The 23,293-nt window shown below is 40.4% G+C and overlaps 1 protein-coding gene across 3 annotated transcripts in view; it reads left to right on the forward strand.

Annotated features, from left to right (window-relative positions):
* The window catches only part of LOC148844747 (phosphatidylinositol deacylase), a 70,623-nt gene extending 55,686 nt beyond the window's left edge, over nt 1-14,937 (forward strand). For 2 of the 3 annotated variants that reach the window (XM_088954033.1, XM_088954035.1), the window contains exons 14-18: nt 10,270-10,598; nt 11,765-11,840; nt 12,005-12,144; nt 12,953-13,226; nt 13,984-14,937. In XM_088954033.1, coding sequence (XP_088810159.1) covers nt 10,270-10,598; nt 11,765-11,840; nt 12,005-12,144; nt 12,953-13,226; nt 13,984-14,313 — 1,149 coding nt within the window. In that variant the 3' untranslated portion in view covers nt 14,314-14,937. The remainder of the gene's footprint in view (nt 1-10,269; nt 10,599-11,764; nt 11,841-12,004; nt 12,145-12,952; nt 13,227-13,983) is intronic. The other variant, XM_088954034.1, reaches the window with a different exon arrangement.
* Nucleotides 14,938-23,293: the final 8,356 nt, after the last annotated feature.

Here is a 23,293-nt window from a genome sequence, read left to right on the forward strand (position 1 = left end):
TACCATCAAAATTCATTTTTATGAACCCAGAAGGAGGAGGGGACCACGAAGGACTATAGGTCCTCTTACAGAGGGCAAAGGAGGCTATCTCCTTCCAATTTCTCACCACATCAGCCACTTAATAATCTGAGAACAATTCCATAGTTTTCAACCAATGTGCCACCCTTAACAGGATTAGATCTAATAAGTTTCCAATGGTTCTTTCCTTATCTAAAAATATCCGTGAGTTTCTTTCTTCCCATAGAGACCAACGCACTACAGCCCTAATGCTTCTCCACATAGTCTTCCCTCTCTTCTTCGGCCATCTGAAAAAAGATGGAGAGAACAAGCTTTGGACACTCCCAGGGGGAATCCAAACACACCCAAAAAGGGAAAAGACTCACTCCCAAACTGATTTAGCAACCAAACAAGTGACCATAAGGTGGTAACCAGTTTCCCCATCAGCTTTACAGAGAGTACATCTATTAGGAAGTAAACAATAGTTGGGTCTCTTTTTCTGAAGTAGGTCATTTGTGTGAATTCTTTCCAAGAAGGTTTCCCAACAAAAACTACCAACCCGAGGAGGAATGGGCCTACTCCAAATTTCTTTAACCGGGAAAGACAACCCAATGGGATCATAAGGCTGAGTTAAAGTCTCAAAAAATGAGGCACAAGAGAAAACACCTGAAGAGGAGGGAACCCAAAATCTGGTGTCCTCCTTAATGGGATCCAAGAAGACATTTTCAAGGATGGCTAACAAAGACAAAATGTGGTCCAAGTCTATGTCCCTAATTGCCCTTCTCAGCCCTAGGTTCCACCCAAACCCTGAAGGAGAGTCTGAGGGGGTTAAGAAGAAAGAAATGGGTTCATTTTTCAAATTAGAAAGAGCATACAAAAGGGGGAATTGGTCCATTAGAGGTGAGTCCCCGACCCAAAGTTGTTCCCAAAATTTTATTTTATTACCGGAGTTAAGACCATACCTAATACAAGGGGAGAATACTGGAAGCAGTTTGTGTATGGCTGACCAAGGAGAAGTTGTTGTAGTCCTTGCCAAGATTTCAGGTTCCCAACCATTGTCTTCCAACCCATGTATACTAGCTACAATCGTTGTCCACAACTTGTCTATTTCCAACGGAAACCTCCATAGCCATTTCCCCAACAATGCCATGTTCCTCTTCGTAAGATTCCCAACCCCAAGACCTCTTAGCTTTTTACCTCTAGTTACCACCTCCCAACTCACCCTATGGTCCCGCTACTCCTCTCCAAGCTCCCACAAAGAATCCCTTATAAGCTTTTCCAAAGTGTTAGAGACCTTTGTGGGGATCTTAAACACAAATAGGAAGTACACAGGAAGATTAGCTAGGGTTGATCTAATCAAAGTGATTCCCCCCCCCAAGGAAAGATAATTTTTCCTCCAAGAGGCAAGCCTTTTCCCAAATCTCTCCACCATCGGGTTCCAAAAGCTTACCTTCTTAGGGTTATCCCCCAGGGGGCGGCCTAAGTAAGCCATCGGCCAATTCGAGGTTGCACACCCTAAGACATCTGCATACTCTCTAAGCTCCCTTTCCTCCAGATTCACACCCGCCAAACTACTTTTATCCAAATTCACCTTGAGATTGGATACCCGCTCAAAGAGTTGTATTGCCAACTTTAGGTTCCGAATCCACTCAATGTCCCCACCTTCACAGAAAAGGATAGTGTCATCTGCGAACTGTAGATGAGTAAGAGGTATCTCCTCCCTTCCTACTCTCCATCCTTTTATTAAATTCCTTGAATCTGCTCTCTGAATCAATCTCCCAAGTACATCAGCAATCAAAGTGAATAGGAAAGGGGATAGTGGATCACCTTGTCTTATTCCTCTCGAGGCAGGGAAGAAATCCACCACAGTTCCATTCACCAAGATTGAGTAGTGGCAACTTCTAATACAACCCCAAATCCAATTACACCAACTGTCTCCAAAGCCAAAACTTTTCAACACCTCCAACAAGAAGGACCAATCAACCAAGTCATAAGCCTTCTCCAAGTCTAGTTTACACACCACTCCTTTCTTCTTGGATTTCTTAAAACTCTCCAGACTCTCATTTGCAATCAGGATTTGATCAGTAATTTGTCTTCCCATCACAAAAGCACCTTGGTTAGGTGCAATTATAGAAGGAAGAACCTTCTTTAACCTTAGAGACAACACTTTTGCGATTATTTTGTACAAACTGTTCACTAAACTAATAGGTCTGAAGTCCCTTGGTTGTGAAGCCACTTTCTTCTTAGGAACCAGAGCAATGAAAGTGGAGTTCAAGCCCAGGTTGATTATTCCCCTTCTGTGGAACTCCACAAACACTGACCCAATATCTTCCTCCACAATACCCCAACAATCTTGATAAAAAGCCATTGTGAACCCGTCTGGACCTGGAGCTTTTGTTCTATCCATTGAAAAGATTGCTTCCTTTATCTCCTCCAAATCAAATCTCCTTTCTAACCACTCTCTGTTTTCTGGACTTAGAGTCGGCCAATCTAAACCCTCCAACCGGATCCTTTCATTTAAAGGTCTTCTGAAAATAGATTTGAAATGACCAACAAAGGTTTTTGCTATTTCTACCGGGTGGGAAATAATTGTTCCTTCGACTTCCAACTTTGAAATGAAATTCTTCCTTCTTCTACCGTTTTCCATTTGCCATTGAGTGAAAGAACCCGGTGTTTCTATCCCCCTCCTTCAACCACTTGCACCTAGATTTTTGCCTCCAGCTTATTTCCTCCTTAATCAAAAGATCCTCCAATTGCTTCTTTACACTCCATCTCCTTTCTCTGTCTTCTTCACCAAAAAGACCCCTTCCTTCCTTCATATCCAGCTCTTCTATCTTCTCTACCAACACCTGTTTCCTTTCCTCAACTCTCCCAAACTCCAACCTGTTCCACTCCTTTATTTGGGATTTTAAGAACTAAAGCTTTTTATGGAACCTCATTCCTTTCCATTGTACTGGCGGATTATAGTACTGCCACCATTCCTTGATTTTCTCAATGAAGCCCGGGTGGGTCAACCACATGTTTTCAAACCTAAACGGGGCAGGACCATCACCTCTCAAATCCTCCTTACACATTACTATAGGCCAGTGGTTTGAGGTAAGCCTCAGGAGCACCCTAGATGTTAAGTTACCCCAATGTGCCTCCCAATCTGTAGAAAAGAGAAACCTATCCAGCTTAAAGCAAATTGGGCTTGATTGGAGGTTGGACCAGGTGAAGGTATTGTTAAGCATTGGGAGTTCTTTAAGCTCAAATGAATCCACAAATTGATTGAAGCTCCTCATACTTGTTGTGACTCTCTGTCTAGGGTTGTTGGTTTCCTCTATGAGTCTCACTACATTAAAATGCCCTCCCAAACACCATGGTCATTCCCAAAGGCCCCTAATATCACTAAACTCTTCCCACAGTTTCTTTCTCTGCCTATAGTCATTGGACCCATAAACATTTGTTAGAACCCATTCAAACCATCTTCCACCTGCCTAAACTTCAAAGAAACAGAATGATCCCCTATCAACTCCTCCGGTCCTATAAGCACATCTTTCCACAAAGTCACAATACCACCTGAGGACCCCCACGACGGAGCAGCCAGCTGCTTAATCCCCTTAGCTCTCCAGACACTTCTCGCCCACCTATAGTCAAAATCCATTCTTTTGGATTCCTGAAGTAATACCACATCTGGATTGAACTTCTTAAGTGCCTCTTTGATTGTTGCTCTCTTTCTAACACTACCTAGCCCCCTCATATTCCAACTTATGATTCTCATCACAATTTTGCAAGAATCTACCCTATCACCACCAAAATCTACTTGGGCCCTTTCCTTCTGTTCCCTCTGGCCCCAAACTTCTTATCCACCTCAATATCTCTTTTTAATCTCTCAACCTCACTCAATTTTCTTTTTTTGAACTTTCTATCCTCCTTTTTTCGTAGAAATGCTTTTAAATCATTTGAGTTTTTTAGTTTACACCCTAGCTTTCCCACAAATTCTACCACTGAATCTTCCCTACAATTCTCCTTTTTATCTAGCTTTCCAAGCTCTCCACGTCTACCCCTCTCCTCATTCCTTTTCTCTTTCTCTCCACTAGGCAATCTTTCTGTCCCATTTCTACCCTCCCTTTGCAAATCATTCCTCTCCACTTCACCCATTATCCCCTCAATGATACCCCATATCCTTTTATCCCTGCCCTGTAATCCTATTATTGTCTCCCCCTCCTCCCCTTGTAATCTTATTGCGGCTTCCTGTCCATGGGCCTTTGACTCTTGGTTGGAAAAGGAATCTGGAACAATGGACATAGAACACTCATCAGTAGCACAAACTGAATTAACAGAGTTGTCAGAGTTACCTGGTTCCAACTGAGGGTTGTAGGAAAGGGGCAGAGGAGGGTGGTTGGTTTTCAAACCCTGTAAAGAACAATTGGAGCTTTTTTTCTCCTCGGGTTGGAGGGAATTATTCCCCGTCAACTGGTTTACACAAATACCTTTTTGTCTACCCAGTTGTCCACCTCTCTGTGATGTACTCTTGTTCAGATCTGGGTAAGCATGACCTACCACCTTAACGGCTACTTGCAAGGGGCCGAACCTTGGTAGAGGCTTCTTCGAAATTGAGCTTTGGTCTACCCTGTTCAAGTTTACCGGAGTCTCCAAATTTGTCTTCTGTACACCCATCGGATTTTCAAGAAAGAGCTGCTCTAACTCATCTCTGATCTGTCCTGCCTGGGAATCTTCCTGTGTAGAGCCATCCAAACTTGCACAGTCATCTGAAATCCCCTCTTCATCACTCTCCTTGCTGCAACTTATCCAACCTCTATCTTCCTCCTCTCTCTCTTCTATTTTACCTCTACTGTAGTGTGGGTTTGGGCGACCTTCTACACTGGAAGCCTGCTCGCCACAGTCTGGACGAAGATTCCAGCTTAGGGGGCACCTTCCTCCGCCTGTTCGCGATTTCTGATAGCCCTGAGAAGCAAACAGATCGGGCTCCTCTTTTCTGGAAGAAGATAGACGGACGTTTCCGTCTACAGTCGAATAGAGCTTGTCCCCCCCCATGTGACGACTTAAGTCGGTTCAGAAGTGGTGAGTGGACCAATAGATGGCTCGGCCAATCTTACACCCGGTTCAGAAGTGGTGACCCTGTTAAGACCTGCCGAGTTACAATCTCTTCTGACCACGTCAGCATAGGAAGGGCCACCCAAAACTCTTGAATTTAATTAAAAAAAAATTGAATTAATTGCTTTTAAAGGAAGGCTGCGAGAGGTGGGAAAACCCTGTGACTGTTCATTTTCTCTAATTACTCTGTGACGCGCAGAAGGTTGCTTCTCTACTCCTTGGGTGCCACGTGTGCTCCATCCCACTGCCACGTCATCATCCCCTACCTCTGGTCGTCTCCCCCAAAGAGACGCCTCAACTTCTGTCGCCAGCCAAATCTTATACCAGGCTCCATCTGAAAGAATTTCGGGAGCACGAGGCAAGCTCTCCGGCTTCAGCCCTGCAACTCTGATCTCCGCAGCACGCAAGCTTCTCAAGTTCAGCTCCAGAAGAACACCCCCTAGGAATCTAACGATTCTTCCTAAGGTCTGTTCATTCCAGAGATTAAAAGGAAGTCCTAAGAATTTGATCCAGAAGTTGCAGTCCTTTAGCACAACTTCGTTGCATAACCGAACCCATGTTTGTATTTGTATCAGTCCTCCATCTACTTGGACTGATCGAAACTCAGTTTTTCATCACCTGTATCGAGGATGGCTTTCTTCTCATCAAACGGTAGAACTACTGCATCACCTTCTAAACCCAGTCTTTCTGCAACTGCATCTAGCACTTTTGTCCAATCCCTTACAACCCTATCAGCCATTAACACCATTCTGTATTCCCATTTGCCTCTCCCTTCTTCAAGTGCTAACTTTCGGATACCAAATGAACTTGCTATCAAAGTCTCTTGACAGCAGGGACTTTGCTTCTTGCTCTGCTCCGGGGTACCACATCTTCAACGGATCTGTTAACCGATCCTCCTACAGCCTTCCTTTCAAATTCCAAGAGAAAGGCCTGGATATTATTGGCGAAGGAAGTCCAGCCTTGACCCCTCAGACCTTCCGGTATGCATAATACTTGTTTCTTGTTAGTACCAAAGTATTCTGTTACCATGATAAACCATCCTCTCTCATTCCTTCTCAGAACCGATTCATAACTTTTCCCACAACATACCACTGAGTTTTTCCACCCTTCTACCTTGATAGAGTTTACTGTTCCATCAACAAAGCCTTTCGGCCATTAGCAAGCCTCCTCTGGTAAAAGTAAGGTGGCCTTACAACCTTCCCTGATTTTCGGATAAGCCTTACCTCTTGTCCCTCCCTGTTCAAACAGAAAGTGTTTAGCTTCAATGCCCAGCTCCAACCTCCACTTCTCCACCGACCGGAAGTTTCTCTCCTTCCGTTCCATTCTCCTTAACAGTCCTTATCACCCTCCGAGAACCTGATAAGGGTGCCTAGTAATTCTACCAATTCAGAAATCCCTCCAACTGCTGCTTCTGGTTGATTCTTTTTTTGTCTTCACTTTTTAAACTAGTAGATATGCTTAGCAATGAGTGGAGCAAGCTCTGGTCATCAAGGGCTAATCCCAAGTGCTGTAGAGGGTTATGTGATGTCATCTCATCTAAAGAATGTACATGGTATGAGGTGTTGATATGAAACCAAGGTTTACTGAAAGATGCCCCTCAAGACATTGCTAGCAAATGTTTATACATATAGACAAATTTATTATGAAACATCATTGAAAAAATCTCAGGTGCTAAAAAAAATCCCTCCTAAGGATATACTATCTACATCTTCAAATTCTGGAAGGACCAAATTCAGTCAAGAATAACCTACATTTGCAGGCAGAAGTCTAAAAGATCCTTCTGTTCTCTCTTTATATCCCCTAACAAACGGTGAAAGTAACGGCACCCCAAAATATTTTGGCTTTGATATCAATATAGAAAGATGGTCATTTGAGAAATTTCTTAAGAATGTAGTATAAACTTCTCCTAGAGGGAAACGAAAAATATGAACTACTTCTTAAGGATGTAGTTCATATCTCCTTCTTGTTTGGGCTTGTCTTGAGGAGCTTGGTACAAAGGTGGCTTGTAGAATCGGGAATGCATAATGTTTAACATCACATTAGCAGATTTGTCCTTTAGTGGAAGTAAGAAATCTTCTAATGGCGGAGTAGATCTGTAGAAGAAAATGCCTTTAGTGGAAGTAAGAAAAGCAGGGAAGTTGGAGGAGAGATTGAATGTTCTTCGAGCAAGTTTGATAGGCAGAATAGTTGGGAGAGAAGTTGAAATAAAGGAGTTTGAAAGTTGGACGATCTTAGAATGGGGAAGAGAAAAGTTCCTGGGAGTAAGGAAACTGCAAGCAGAGCTTTTACTAATAATGTTCCAGAATAGAGAATTTGCAGAACAGGTTCTGGAGGAGGAGAAATCAAAGGAAAGAGATTTCGACTTAAGGCTGGATTGGTGGTTGCTGACAGTCAGAGAACTGGTAGAAGGCAGACGGACTTGTGCGGCATGGATAGATATAGTGGGGATTCCATTGCAGGCATGGTGCATCAATACGTTCGAGGAAATAGCAGCATCTTATTGAAGACTCATTCGATTGGATGATAGGAATCGAAAATGGGAGAAAATGGGAGAAAATGGACATGGTGAGGTTACTAGCCAAAGTAAAACATATGCCAGGTAAACCAAAGCAGATGAGTCTGTTATTTGCAGGAGAACAATATGTTCTGAGGCTGTTTTTTGAGGGAACAGATGGCACATATCACAGTGCAGATAAGGAAGAATGAACAAAGAAGAACTTGAACGAGAAGAGTAAAGAGGAAGGAGGAAGGAGGATGGAGGGAGGAGAAGGGGCAGGTGGAAACACAGGGGAGAGGAGTTGGAGAAGAAGAGGGAGTTGAAGAGACCAAGGGGAGAAGAAGATGATGATGATGAGTTTGTGGCATTTTGAGGAGGGAGTGAGATGGCAGATTGAGAAGGGGGAGAAATGGACGTTGATGGGCCTGGGCCTTTAGGGGGAGATGGTTTTAAAAAGGAGGAGATTAATAGAAGGGGAGAGGAAAAGGTGATAGCTGGTAATAAGAAGGTAGGCCTAAAAAAGGTTTACCACTTTAGTAAGTTAGCAATAAACTGCAAAAAGGTTTCGAGAGTTAAAAAGTCAGTGACCGGGAGGGGCAGACATGGAAAAACTGAAGAAGACCAGGTCTGACCGTTCGAGTTCCAGGAAAACCATTCGCAGAGATCACAAGAAAAAGGAAGAAGATAGCTGGATTTGGGTGGTGACCAAGTATGAAAACAGAAAAAAAGATCAAATTCTTGGGAGGCGAGGTAAAAGAGAAGAGATTTACAAGTTTGATGGTGGAAGTAGATTCACAGAAATCTGTAGCAGAAGAAGAGTCTGGAGATTCAATAAGAAGCAAAAGAACAATAAACCAGAGAAACAAAGATTTCTCAAATAGGCTGAAAGAAAGGGAGTTATGGTCAGGGGCGGAAAGGGGCACAGAAGAGAAGGGTTGCCCGGGAGGCTGATTGTTCCAGAGAAGAAAAGATGTTTTGGCAACCAGATTTCAAGCACCATAGAAAAAACATCAGTGTTACTAGAAGTAACCAAGAAAGAAACACAAGTAAGACGCGATGAGGATATCCTGGTACCTCCGTACAGAAATGACGAGGTGAGTCAATCTTGTTCACCAAGTGGTTTTGCCTTGGAAGTCACAAACAGGGAGAGAGGGGAAGAAAGGAGCTCAGAGGAAGAGGCGGGGGAGAAGATAACAAAAAGAAAGAAAGAAAGAAAGTCTTGGGAGGAGGGGGAAAGTGGAATCTGAGATAAGGTATATAATAGAAAGGGAAGGCTTTTAATTTCCAATCAGAGGCCAGAAGGAGAGAAGCAAGGGGAAGAGGGAGAGGCCTTAGAGTCGGGGGACAAGAATAGAGAAAGAGGAAGAGCTGATCAGACCCAAGGGGATCAAGAAGCTTCGGAGATAGTACAGAACGTGAAGGTGAATATTAACAAACTCGTGGAGAGGGAGGTTGAGATAGGTTAGTCTCTAGGCTTGGTCTTCTGGGGAGGGGAAGGTTTTGCAAGAATAGCTTTTGAGAAATTTGAAAAAAAAAAAAAAAAAAAAGAAAAGAGAAGAGGAAAAAAAGGGAAGAATACCTTGAAAAAAATAAGGGGTGGGACGAGGAAGGGGGAGAGGAGGAGGGGCTGGACGAGATTGAGTGAAATTTAGGGGTCGGGGGAGACAGGGGGAGGAGGGGGGAAGATGAGGATTCTTAGATGGAAAGTGAGGGAGATAGAATTTTTTTTAGAAGTATCAAACCAGAGGGGGTATTACTTCAAGAAGAAAAACCGGAATGTCGAATACTTTTTAGCTGGGGTGAGCAATTCGTTTGCAGCCTGGGTTCTCAGTCTTCCAGAGCTCGATCAAGTGAACAAGTCAGATCTGATAGAGAATTTCTGGAGTACCATAGAGTTGAATACCTGTAATTTGGAGTCATTTACAATGTAATTTCTTAAGTAGCCGGTTTGTCATCTAGACAACCATTTTTCGGAGATGTACTGCTTTCTTTTTCAATTTTAATAAAGTTTCCTTTTGATCCTTAAAAAAAACAAAAAACAAAAAAACAAACAAAGCCACCTCTTTGCTTATAGAAAATAGATGTGGATACAAAATTGTTGATCAGTAAGAATTTATGGCAATTTAATGGACTTCCTTTTGGGGGAAAAGTGCTATTAGAGATGTAGAGCTTCAACAAAAAGTTGGTAGCCCGCTTCTGGGTTGAGTCATTATAGGATGCCTTTGAGGAGATGGAATTTTGAAGAGTGGCTGCATCCTTTTGTTTGCATGGGGTTGTGGCAACTTTTTGTGTTATTTGGGTGGGGATTGTGTTGACTATTTGTAAGATGGAATTGGTGGACTGCCTTGTATATTTCTTTTATATCACCTTCTTAGTTGTGTTTTGCGAGGGAGGGGAAACTTTTGTATTTTCTATGGTAGGTGGTGGTCTGTTCATTGTGGTGGTACTTGGTGCATTTGTGGCCTTGTGATTGATGGGAAAGTTGAACCACAAGGCATGTTCAGCTTTTGCTGTAAAGTTTTAGATGATGCCATTTTGGTTGAATAGCAACTTGGCTTAGGTTATTTTTGTTTGCATATTTGTACTTTGATTGCTTATTTCAGATGTGATTAGATGATTCTTGAATATTTATGAGACTGTTTCCAGTCTTTTCATGCTATTTGATTGCTTTTGTGCAGATAATTGGTTTCTCCTTAGCCATCATCTTATTTGCTTTGATGCGACAAGCACGTGCTTGGGAGCTTGATCTGCCTCTACCTTCCATGCTGGCAGCTGTGGAATCCAATTTGAGAATGCCTCTGCCATATCTCCTTCTATCTGTAGTACCCATTTTGGTGTCTTTGGTCCTTTCTTTGCTAACATCCCAGAAATTTCCTCCACTTGCCAGCTTCATTATCATTTCCATAGTTTGCTATTCATTTGCAAATGGATCGGTGATTGTTCTGATTTTGATCACCCAATTCATCTTCTATGTGGCTGCTATTGTACATGTTTTCATCAAGACACGGTTAGTTAGAGTGTTCTTTTTCATTATGGAAAATTTTATTTGTTTCTAGTCCCCCACCACACACACACTCAGAAAAGAAACAATGAAAGAAGAAAGTGAAAGCTTTGCATTGTGTTGCCAAAAGATTATCTCTGAAATCTCAGGTTTTCCTTTTTAGCAGCTAATGGAATTTCTTCATGTGCCTCGATGTGAAATTGAGTCATCTTGTTTTTAGTTTCAATTGCATTTGGACCTAGAATGGAATTTCATTGATTTGTTTAAAAAGAATGTACAAAACACAATAAATGCTAAGCACTCCTTTTGATAGGCTACCCCATGCTACCTAATCTATGTTGTGCTATATAATTACTTTTTCTTTTCTATTTTATTGGTTGATGGAAAAAATAAATGTGGCATATTTACAATGTTAATGTTCTAAGCACCCTATATGTCTTTAGATTGCTAGGCATTGCTATCTTACCCTATGTTCCTCATCAATTTATACAAAGTTAGGTATGCATCACCAACTTCCCCAAAACATCTGTTTTATTAGTAAAATAGGTGTACAACCAAACCAAATGTACCCCAAGGGAACTGACTTAGAGATGGTATTTTTTTTGGTAAAAGTGCTTAGAGATGGTTCATGAAGCAAAATTGAGCTTAGTCTGGGTTTGCAGCTAGTGTGCATGCTTAATTCATTGGCAGATTTTTTTGGGTAATAAATAAAAATGAAATTTTATTAAGAAGAATGAAGAAGGAGATAATTCATCAAAAATCAAAAGAATGAAGAAGGATACAAACAGATTATAAGATATCATCCATGAAACAAATACAACCTCTTCAACCAATGACACCCCCAAGCACTCCTACGAAAGCTCAACATAAAGCACATTGGCAAGACCCATTAAACTGAAATAGAAAAAAAAAAAAAAAACCAAATAAATACTACACAGTATATCTCATCACACTGCTAACAAAATGACAACAAAACTCTCATCACTCGACTCCAAACCCTTGCCATTCAACTTAAATGAACAGAAGCTTCAGAGGCAACAAGAAAGAGACTCTGGCTAGAATCTTTCAAAATGTGCTTGATCACTCAGCTGCTTCAGAATCTAAAACCGGGGATAACTTTTATTGGCAGAAATTTTCAGTAAAAAGTATTCATGTCGGGTAATTTTTTGCAGGTGGCAATTGTGGGAGGAAAAGTTCCGCTTCATCCATTGGTTCCTTGATCTTTTCTCCAGTTTGTTTTCATTTAAGGTAAACTCTCAGTTAAGATGTTCTTGAGTAAAACTTACCTCAGCTTTCCCACAAAAAAAGTTAAGTTATAATATTTTTCTGCTCAAAACCTATGTACCATCTTATGCACGTCTGTGTGTGTATACAGCTTGATTCCACTCTAACTTGATCCATTCATGAAACAGGCACTAAGAATTCTCAGAGGCAATTCAACTTTTGTTATAGCATTTGTAGCAGTTATTTTGGTGTGTTTTGTTCATCCAGCGTTAGGTCTCTTTATACTGCTGCTATCTCATTCTTTATGCTGTCATACTGCTCTCTGCAGGTTTGTTTTAATATTCCTGCTTTCTTCCAGGCATTTTTCCCTTTCCACTAGTTAGAGACTCATTTTAAGAAAATGCTGTCAGGAAAATGTCTGCTTCCCCATCTGTCTATTTTTCCATTTCCAGTGGTTCTCCAGATGGAAGCTTACTTGTGCCATTAAGTAATACAAAGCTTGAATTTGTAGGCTGAATTTTTCATATATATTTGTAATGTTTTTCTTTTACAAGGCATGCCTCTAGGTCATGTTTTATATAGATGGATCTAATGGTGCATGAAAGATAAGCATGTGAAAAGGCTTGTGGTTGATATAATTTGTACAGACTGGTGATTCTGAGGATTAAATTTGAGCAGATGACATCTTTTATTTTGTTCACATCTGGTGCCAAATTTAATAATTAGAGAACTAGAAACTCTGACTAAAGAGAAAACTGCAGAGGAAAAAATAATGGAAAAAGAAAAACAAATATGAAGAATGAAGGGTAGTCTTCTGACCCTTATCTGTGCACTTTATCTAAATGAAAAAGATGAATGCTGAAAATATTAGTTTATCCGGTTAACTTGATTAAAAGTTTGAAAGCATTTTTCCTTTTCTATCTGTGATTATTGGACCATATGACTCATAAATGTTTCCTCTGCATTTCTTCTTTCATGAAAAGGCAAATTATCTACATTATTGGTTGCATTATCTTCTGAAAGAAGTTTTACAAATTTACCTTAATATTTGATGCTTGGATATTAAATAATCATGTGAAGCGTTTATTCCAGTGTACTGCATCAATCCTAAGTGCCACTCCTGCTTTCTGTAACAGTTTTTTGGCGGCTTCATTTCGCAGTCATGCATGGAAAAAGGAGTTAGTTGATTGCAAACGGGAGGGTGAGGATGGATCTGATGAGTCCAAATTCAAATCTGGTGGTGGATTCAATCAAATTCTTCCTGTGGATGAAAATTGTCCTAATACCCCGAATTCAGGGAAAAGCTTTTCTGACACACAATTGGAAATGTTTCATTACCTCCATGGCATGCTAATATTGCATCTTCTTGCGGCTTTCATGTTCTTTCCATCACTTGTAGCTTGGTTGCAGGTATGGATTTCTCTTTCTTTGTCTAAAAGGAAATATTTTAGTAATGATAATCCAAGCAAAGTACTTGCCTGCATGATTAAGGACAATGAAATACCATGAAACAAAGAGAATTTAGTGGACTTGACAATTGTGGATATAAAATTGTTTATATTAAGGTAGATGAATATCATATAATTTTGTTTATTTTTCTTAGAATAAACTTACATTTTAATTGGTGGTGGATGACTCAGACAACCCTATTGAAACCAGTTTGCCTTTGTAATTTTACTTGGCTGATTGTTTAGCTCTTGTAAGATCGGATATGAGTTCTTTGTCCTCTTAGCGTATGATTTGATGAGGTATATTCTGGTTTTCTTTGATAAATTCAATTACATTTAGTAATAACTAGGCGAATTCTTTACGTTTTTGGCTTTGTATCCATTTCTTTGCTCATCTGTGCATTCCATGCATACATCAATTGTATATCAAGTGGAAAATTTGATTCATGTTCTCCCTTCTCTTGCTCATGCATCTTTACTTGGCAAATTGTAACTCATGACCCCCCCCCCCCCCCTACCCCCTCCAAAAAAATAAAAAAATCTTGGAGTGTCTAAAGCAGGGTTAATAAATCATAATCAATTTTATCCTCTCTGCTTGCTTCACTTTTCTAGATTCTTCTAGTGCCATGTTGCTATGGGCTTTTGACGGAAGCACACAGCCTCTGGATAGTCCTTTATATTAATTAACTTCATACCCTTAACCTTCCTTGTTCATGCAGAGAATTGGGATGGGTGAAAGCTTTCCATGGTTCATAGACTCTGCTCTTTGCATTGGTGTCATTCTACATGGGCTTTGTGGCTCAAAGCCTGGAGTGAACTCCCTTTCATTCCCATTCCTTCATTTGTTTGGTCCGGACATTGGTCTGAGCTTTGTGTATCTGCTCGCTGGGTATTATTGCTACATTTCTGGCCTTGAGTTGGCTCCTTACAGAGCATTTTATGCCATGGCTGCTGTTGGTGTGATTCTTTTTGCTTTGAGGGTCATTGAGAGGAAGGGCTTTCCCTCAGATAGCTATTTTGGCAACCGAAAGCACTCTCACAAACATTGAGGAAGCTTTCCCTCAGATAGCTATGCACACTGAAGAACAGAAGTGGGTAAACATTCTCTTGTACATGTTTTTGTCAAGTTATTTGCTGATACAGTAACGGGAACAATGGACATGGCCTGGTTTCCAGCGGTTTTGCGGCTCAGATTTGTCCTTGACACAATTTAGATTTTAGACTCTTGTTTATTGATGAGGGAAAATGGGAAGCAGAAAAGCTGTTTAATTGTTTTAATCAGTTTGGTGAATCTCTATAACAATTGCCGAACTAATTAATCAAATGTTGTATAAAGTACTAAATGCTGAGCAGCTGGACTTTTGATTGATTCCTTAAAGCTCATTTGACTTTGATTCATCTGAACTTGCCCATTGGCACTGGATCATGGATGGTTTGCTGGCTGGAACAAGGTGGATCTAGCTAGTGCAACAATGTAGCCTAAAACTAAAAGCTACGGAAGAAGTTCGTGGACCTGCCTGTTCCTCTGATACTCTCTTGTTATCATCTTGGTATACTCTCTTGTTATACATTAATATACGATGCCTGATGTGAGGATTACCTGTGACTGAGAATTGAGATTCCTTTGGGTAAAAGTAGTACAAATCAATGCAACTTGGACCTTCCAGAACAAATTAGGTGTTTTAGATCATCTGTTATTTTTTTATTATGATAAATGTTGGACTCATGCAATGCAATGGTGAAGGTGGGAATCGGTCTCATGTCTCCCCCAACAACCAATTACCGATCAGAGACCATACCAACTGAGCCGGTTAGCACCTGCTACCCGAGGAAGCTGATTGAAGATATAGTTCTGTTCCTGATAAAAATGTTTAAAAAACTTGGATGATAACCTAAAAGGCAGCTCGGGCAGCATGTTGAGTGGTTAAACCAGGCAGTTTGCAGGGCCAAGACGTAAAGTGAAATGTTCAAACCACCCAACCTTTACCTTCCTGCAAATCTTGCCTTGACTTTTGATGGCGGTAATCAGAATTAACTGCCATGGCAATGACAAATTCAAAACTCCGCTGCTACAAAATCATTCTTCAGTGGTGTTTACTGGCTTTGAAATCGGCGGCTCTCACAACCAGGGCAGTTGTGTAAATTCTCATAAATATAAATGTCACGGTCAAGGCAGAAATGCTGATTACATTTGGGGCATGCAACTTGAAAGCTGGACTTGTTTCCTGCGTTCAGGACCAGCAATGACAAGTTGTAATTATTTTATAACTTTACATGGTTCTAATTTATCATTTTCATAAATGGGCTCTTGAAATCCTATGATAATTGTTTGTTTCTTTTTTTTTTGCCACATTCCAGATGAGATAACTTCCATTCAAACGGTTCAGTTAATTACTTAATTTTGACAACTGAAGTTTTAAGGATAACAATTATAAAAGGATGCCATGCCAGGGATTGAAAGTTATATTATTTATTTCACATATGAAATATTCTTTTAGTCATTTCATTTAAAGATGACAATTTTAGCTTAACTTGAATGAAATGATATTAGCACATTATTTCCTTGCAATGCATATATGATGGATGCAATTGTTGAGCCATGCATCTATTTGAGGTGAGCCCTATTAGTATTTGACAAGATAGACAGACTTACAAGTGATGCTCAATGTTCAACCAACAATAATCTATAAGAAAAGGTTTTAAGCGCTTTCAGAATGTGATATGTTAGATGGTCATGGAAGTATGACGATTGATCAGACTAAAGCCTCCATGAAGCATTGGTACTACTGATTAATGATCATATGTGTCGAGCTAAAATGACAAATTACAAATGAGAGGTCAAAAACGATACAATGGAATAACTACCTGATCTGCTTCCATGTCAAGTTATCGATTGAATTGAAGTGGATTAGGTCTTATAAATTAAAATGCAAAGGAAACGGGGAAAGTGTAGATGGACAGGGATCAGACATGGATTAATCTGGCTTTAGATTACACTAAAGAACGCAATGTAGCATTTAGGGGTAGGACAAAAAAGTTCTTTTGGCAAAAATAACGAGACAATGTACCTTTCGGCCCTTGGGATGAGGATGGAGATGGAGAACCCATTTTTGTCGCAGACCGGGGATGGAGGTTAATTTTTTTTTTTCCCCAACAAGAATCAGGTTAGGGAGGGGGAGCATGGCTTTGCAAACCATCATTGGCTGGGACAATCAGACCATTCAGCCTCGAAACCTACCATGCAACCAGTTCCGTTTTACCCCATAACCATTGTTTTTCCAAAAATTGTTGGCATGGTCAATGACCCGCTAACCCAGATAGTCAAACTGCTGACCTCGTTCAACCAGAACAATAGTTTTGACTGTTTTCCCTTGTACTACGGGGTCAGTGATAAAGACCCCCCCTCTATACTTTTTTTTTTGTGATAAAGACCCCCGTAAACCTTGGTCGTTAGACAAAGACCCCTTAGTCGTTAAGTCAGATAACGGAATGTGTTAAATTACCAAAATACCCATTTAAACATTCTTTATTTTCTTTTCATTGCCCTTTTCTCTTAAACCTACCTTCATGTGTCAAACCCACATTTTAGTCTTCTTTTTTTTCTTTCTTTTCTTTTCTTCCCACCATCCCTCACTTCTCCTGTTGGAAAATGTTTTCTCAACCGAAGTTATAGAAGATAACTTCTATAATAGTCATCATCCTCATCGTTGGATTGGTTGTTGCTTAAAATGGGTCGACCACAAGCAAACCAACAAAGTTGGCCTGTGCAAAGGGTAAAAGATGATGACAAATAAGATTTATCAGAGCTACCATTGGTTTCTCCACAAGGGAAGAACGACAGTCATAATGAGGCTCCAACCTTTCCTTCACTTCTCTTACGGGTCGTGACAAGGTTCTCACTAGGTAACGAAATTATTGGTCATACTTAATGTATTGTTGGGTGAAGTAACATGACATGTAAAGATAACCCTATTGGCAACCAGATTGTTTAACATAGAATAGTGTATCCGAATAAGAGTTAGGTTGGGTTTTATATGTAGGGTTAATGGTATTTTGGTAAATTTAAGGAAATCTAAGGGCATTTTTGTATTTTTGAGAAAGTTTGGCCAAACAGGGTCTAAGGGAGGTCAAACCAAGATTCTAGATGGATGACTGAGATTTTGGGTCAAAATGTGAAGGGTTGAGATGGGTCTGAGTGCATAGGGTGGTTTTGCGTGTGTGGGCTAACGAGATTGACCAAAATGGAATATTTTTAGATGGATGGGTAAACAAGGGTACTTTTGGTTGAAATTTGACAGAATGAGTTTCTGAGCATTCTAGGTTGAAAGGTGGGGTTAGATTGGCCCAATTGGACCCATATTAAGTGCATTTGGAAAGGTCTTAATTCAGTCAATTTAAAGCTTCGAAATAGAATCTTGTTGTGATATAGTGGTAAATGTGGGTATTTTGGGATGAAGTTTTACAAGTGGGTATTTTAGAGTATTGGTGATTTGGTAGTAATGTCTGATCGGTTTGGAGGTGTCAAGATTGTGAGAGTTTGAGTCAATTATAGGATTAGGAACAAAATCTTGGTTTGATGGAAGGGTAAACGGGAGAATCTTGGGTTGAAACATTATGGGCAGGTGTTTTGGTGTGTCTATGGCTCAATCATATGGTTTGATTGGCTCAGATGTGTTTGTATCAAGAGGATTTGGATTGTAGGTGTTTTAGGCTGAGGAAATGGGTCAAAATGGAATCTTTGCTTGATGATAGGGTAAACAGAGGAATTTTGATTTGAGATTTTCTAGTAGGTACTTTAGAAAGTTTTGGCCTTTTGGGTCTGACAATTGTGTCTGATGTAATGGTCGAGGTGTAAACGAGGGGTTGGTCGAGGCCATCGGATTAGTATCATATAGGTTTAACAGTGGATTCAAGGGCTTTTGGGTTGAAAGTTGGGTTTTGGGGCGTTTCAAAGATGCTGTATGGGTCTGATCAGGTGTTTGGGGTAAATCAGAGATTCATGTAGTGAACTGAGCAAAAATTGAGTGTTGACAATAAGAGATAGTGGTTACTTAGCTGTCTTGAACCCTCTATACATTGAAGTCTCAAGAAAAAAAAAAACCCAAAACTTGCAATGCAGATCTCAAAACCAATGATTCTTCCCTCGCGAAAATCCTTGAGTGGGTTTGAGGTATTTTGCAAAATGGCAACTATTTGTGTTGATGAACCAAGCTTTAAAACCTTATATTTAATGCAAATGGATGAATTCATTGGTAAAACTGCAGAACAGGTAGCTTTTCAAGACACTGCTTTAGCAATCATCCATGGGAGGAATAAACAAGGTGCTAGGTCAAGTGTTGCTCATGCCATTGTTGCATTAAAATCCATGGCAATTACAATGAGTACAGGTAAGAAAAGAGATTTGCAATAGGTATTTGGAATGTAAATGAGGAACATGTGACTTTGGATGAGATTCTAGCATTTTCAATGCAAATGCGTGCATTTTCAGGCTTGAGGTGTAATTTCAAGCTTAGCCCCATGACCCTAGATTTTAAAATTAAAATTTTGATCTGGATTGAGATGGAAAAGAATTGTAGTATTGTTGTAGAGGTGCGAATAAACATACGGGAGTTTTGTAATAATAGAATCGAGGTGGAGATGGGGATAGCACTTGGGATGTAATGGTTTTCACAACATTAAGAATTTTCTTTTTATAGCTAAAGAAAACAATTCATATTTTATAAGGTGGGCCCCACATACCATTGGTGGACGCACATGTAGGGTCCATGTGTGGACATGTATGTGGGTCCCACATGCATTTTACAAGGTGAGCCCCACATGCCATTGGTGGATATGCATTAGGTCCATGTGTGGACATGTATGTGGGGTCCACATGCATTTTACAAGGTGGGCCCCACATGCCATTGGTGGATATGCATGTGGGTCCATGTGTGGATATGTATGTGGGCCCCACATACATTTTCAAGGTGGGCCCCACATACCATTGGTAGGTCCCACTTACACATTCAAATAGTTTTTTTGGAAAGATAACTCATTTTCTTCCAAGCATACGCATCATACCACATGTTTGAAGAAGACGGGCGCTAAAAGACTGTAAAAGCTTCATTTGAAGCTTCATGAAAAAGCTCAAATTTGGACTTTTGACGTCTTTTGTGGGCTGTAATTTTTCCCGAATAAATCATTCTATTGCCAAATGGAAAAAGCCAAGAATTCAGGCTTCCGGACTTCTAAACAGCTCGAAGCCCATGTGGAAAGACTTGCCAAACGCAGCCTACATTTAATAATAACTAGGTGAATTCTTTATGTTTGGGGCTTTGTATCAGTTTCTTTGCTCATATGTGCATTCCATACATACATCAATCATATATCATGTGGAAATTTTGATTCATGTTCTCCCCTCTTGCTCATACATCTTTACTTGGCAAAATGTAACTCATGACCCCCCACCCCACACACACAAAAAAAAAAAAAAAAAAAGAAAGAAAGAAATAAGCTTTGAGTCTCTAAAGCAGGGTTAGTAAACCATAATCATTTTTCTCCTCTCTGCCATGTTGCTATGTGCTTTTGATGGAAGCACACAGCCTCTGGATAGTCCTTTGTATTAATTAATTCCACACCCTTAATCTCCCTTGTTCATGAAGAGAATTGGGATGGGTGAAAGCTTTCCATGGTTCATAGACTCTGCTCTTTGCATTGGTGTCATTCTACATGGGCTTTGTGTTTCAAATTCAAATCTCATCTGCTACAAAATCATTCTTCAATGGTGTTTACTGGCTTTGAAACCGGCGGCTCTCACAACCAGGCAGTTGTGTAAACTCTCATGAATATAAATGTCACAGTCAAGGCAGGAATGCTGATTACATTTGGGGCATGCAACTTTACATGGTCCCAATTTATCATTTTCATAAATGGGCTCTTGAAATCCTATGATAATTATTTTTTTCTTTTTTTTGCCACATTCCATATAACTTCCATTCAAACGGTTCAGATAATTATTTAATTTTGACAATGGAAGCGCAATGCAAATAAATTTGTACTGATGCAAAATTATGGTAGTGCAAATGATTTGAGTGTAAATTCTGGTATATTTTTGTTTCAAATTTTAACTTATTTTATTTGATTTCAGTACAAATGAAGTAAATTAAGACATGAAGCAGAATAAAATAAAATCCAAGACGAAATTAAACCAGAATTTGCTTTTTATACATTTACACTCCCATGAAGCATAGGTAATATTGATTAATGATCATATCTTTCGAGCTAAGATGACAAATTACAAATGGAAGGGCAAAAACGATACAACGGAATAACTACCTGATCTGCCTCCACGTCAAGTTAGTGATTGAAGTGGATTATGTCTTATAAATTAAATTGCAAAGGAAACGGGGAAGTGTAGATGGACAAGGATCAGACATGGGTTAATCTGGCTTTAGATTACATTAAAGAACTTAATGTAGCATTTAGGGGTAGGACAAAATAAAATTGTTGGCCGAAATAATTACACAATGTACCATTCGGCCCCTGGGACGAGGATAGAGATAGAGAACTCATCTTCGTCGCGGACTAGAGATGGAGGTTAAATTTTTTTCCCTAACAAGAATCAGGGTAGGGGAGGGGGAGCATGGTTTTGCAAACCATCATTGACTGGGACAATCAGACGATTTGGCCTTGAAACCTACTGCACAACCAAAGGAGCTAATTTGGGGTTCCCTAATGTTAGCAACCGAATTTTGTTCGGTACGTCATCTAAACCCCAATTCCCCCAGATTCTTGATCAGCTGCTCCCAATCTCTCTAAAACACCCAAAAAGCCTGAATTTTGCCTAGAGGGCCCTCATATTCACTATTAAACCTGCCCGAAACTGGTCCGGTGGCCTTGGTCAATCCCTATCAATACCTCGACCACTAGATCCGATACAACCATTAGACCCAAGACCTCTAAAACACCTACCCATGAAATTTCAACCCAAAATCCCCCCGTCTACCCCTTTATAAGATTCCATTCCGACACCTCTCGTTAGCCTAAACATTTAGAACCTAGATCCCCTTCATATTAACACATCCGAACCAATCAAACCACACCATTAAACTCCAGATATATTAAAACACAAAGCAATAAAGTTTCAACCCTGGATTCCCCCATTTGTCCTTCCATCAAACAAAGATTCCATTCCAACATCTTCTCCATTTGAGCGCAAAATTAGACCGGCGGCAATTCGACAACAAACCCTCCCTACATAGATCTCTCTCTCTATATATATATATATCTATCTTTCTTTCTCTCTCCTCCCCCTTTTTCCTCTCCTTCTTCTTCTTCCACATTTGGCCGGTCCTGTTCATCACCTTCTCTATGAGAACAAGGAATTTCCAGTGGTGGTACTTTCCTAGCATTCTCACTCAGCTCCGACCTATATCTCAACCGTAGCCCAATTCCATCTTCTTGTGCCACCTCTCTTCCCCTCTCCATCATTCAAGGCTTTCCATAAACAATCAACCCGTTGCTTGTGGTTGCCTTCTTCCCAATCACACCAAAACCCACCCAAGCGAGACAGAATTTGCTCTTCACACCTGGCGCCTCACATACACACCCTACCATGCATTGGGAACATTTCCCGCACTTATTAGTTATTATTTACAGGAGATGTTCGAAATGCACGGTGGACGTGCATGTGAGGCACTCAGGAGCAGATCTCGTCTCCACCCAAGAGATGGTTGTTTTAAGCTGAAACTATGTTCACCGGCATCGAGAACTGGATCTACTCCTCACACATGGGCACCTCACAGGCACATCCATCGTACATTAGGCATCAATAATATAATTTATAAATGAGACATTCCCGATGCAAGACGGGATCTGCTCCTCACAAATGGGCGCCTCACATGCACATCCACCATGCATTGGAAACATCTCCCGTGATTAATAACTAATAAGTACAGAAGATGTTACCAAGGCATGGTAGGATGTGAGTGTGAGGAGCCGGTGAGGCGTCAAGTGTAAGGAGCAGATCCGGTCTCTTTCATTACACGGTCGGTGGTATGATAACATGTCAATTTGATTGTCACGTGGGCAAAATCAGTTACAAATTTTTGTCTTTCCTAACAGCTGCCTTCTTCCCCAGTCTCGTACAAAACCCCCACCCAGGCGAGCTGAAATTCTGTTCACCGGCATCAGTCACGGCCAAACTAGGAGTTTCGAACGTTCAAACTCCTGACGATAGCATCTGAAACCTCCCTGTTCCCACGGTCCGGTTGAACAAGATCGAATCTCATCGTTGCTGTCCGAGGGGTCAACTCGAAACGAAGTGAATTTGCTATTGCATGCTATAAAATAAACCAGGTAAGTTTTTTTCTAATTTACATCTTTGTTTTTAGTCTATTTTATTTTATTTTATTTTTCTTTCTTCTCTACTACTATCGGTGGAGGTAGAGACGATCTACTACAGAATCGCTCTCTCAGCAGGTTTTTGGATGATCTCGTCTCCATCATGACTTGTCATTGCTTTTGTTGGATAATGGGTTTGATTGGTCAATTATATGAGAAATTGCACCTGCACACTTGATTCAGGAGAGTATCGGTTTGTCTCACGATGGAAAATTATAAGCTTTGTTTTCACTATTTTAATAGGAGTTTTTTACACTCCTCAGGAGAGTATGGGGTTTGATACCACTCAAAGCGCGTGTGTGCGGCGCAATGAGGCGCACTTTGCTCGCACCCGCGTGGCTCATGAATGACGGTTTTGGTTTTGGTGCGATGCTGACTGTTAATCACCATAAGTCACCATTCGATCAGGTGTCATAAAGAGGCACAATTCAAAATTAACTACCTTTTAAATATTCACAAATCAAACATTGTGACCGTTCAAGTTGCCTTTTCTGAACCAACACCTACATTTTCTTCATACCTTTTCATAAACTATTTAAGAGCATGAATCAGACTTAAAAAATACACATTTTTGAAATTCACTTTCTCTCTCTCTCAGTCTGGTCTGTTACAGTTTTACAAAAGGTTTCTTCGGAGATTCTTCAACTT

Source organism: Nelumbo lutea, chromosome 7 (genome assembly GCF_056320005.1).
Source record: "Nelumbo lutea isolate HS-2025 chromosome 7, American lotus-T2T, whole genome shotgun sequence".
NCBI classification, from domain to species: Eukaryota; Viridiplantae; Streptophyta; class Magnoliopsida; order Proteales; family Nelumbonaceae; genus Nelumbo; species Nelumbo lutea.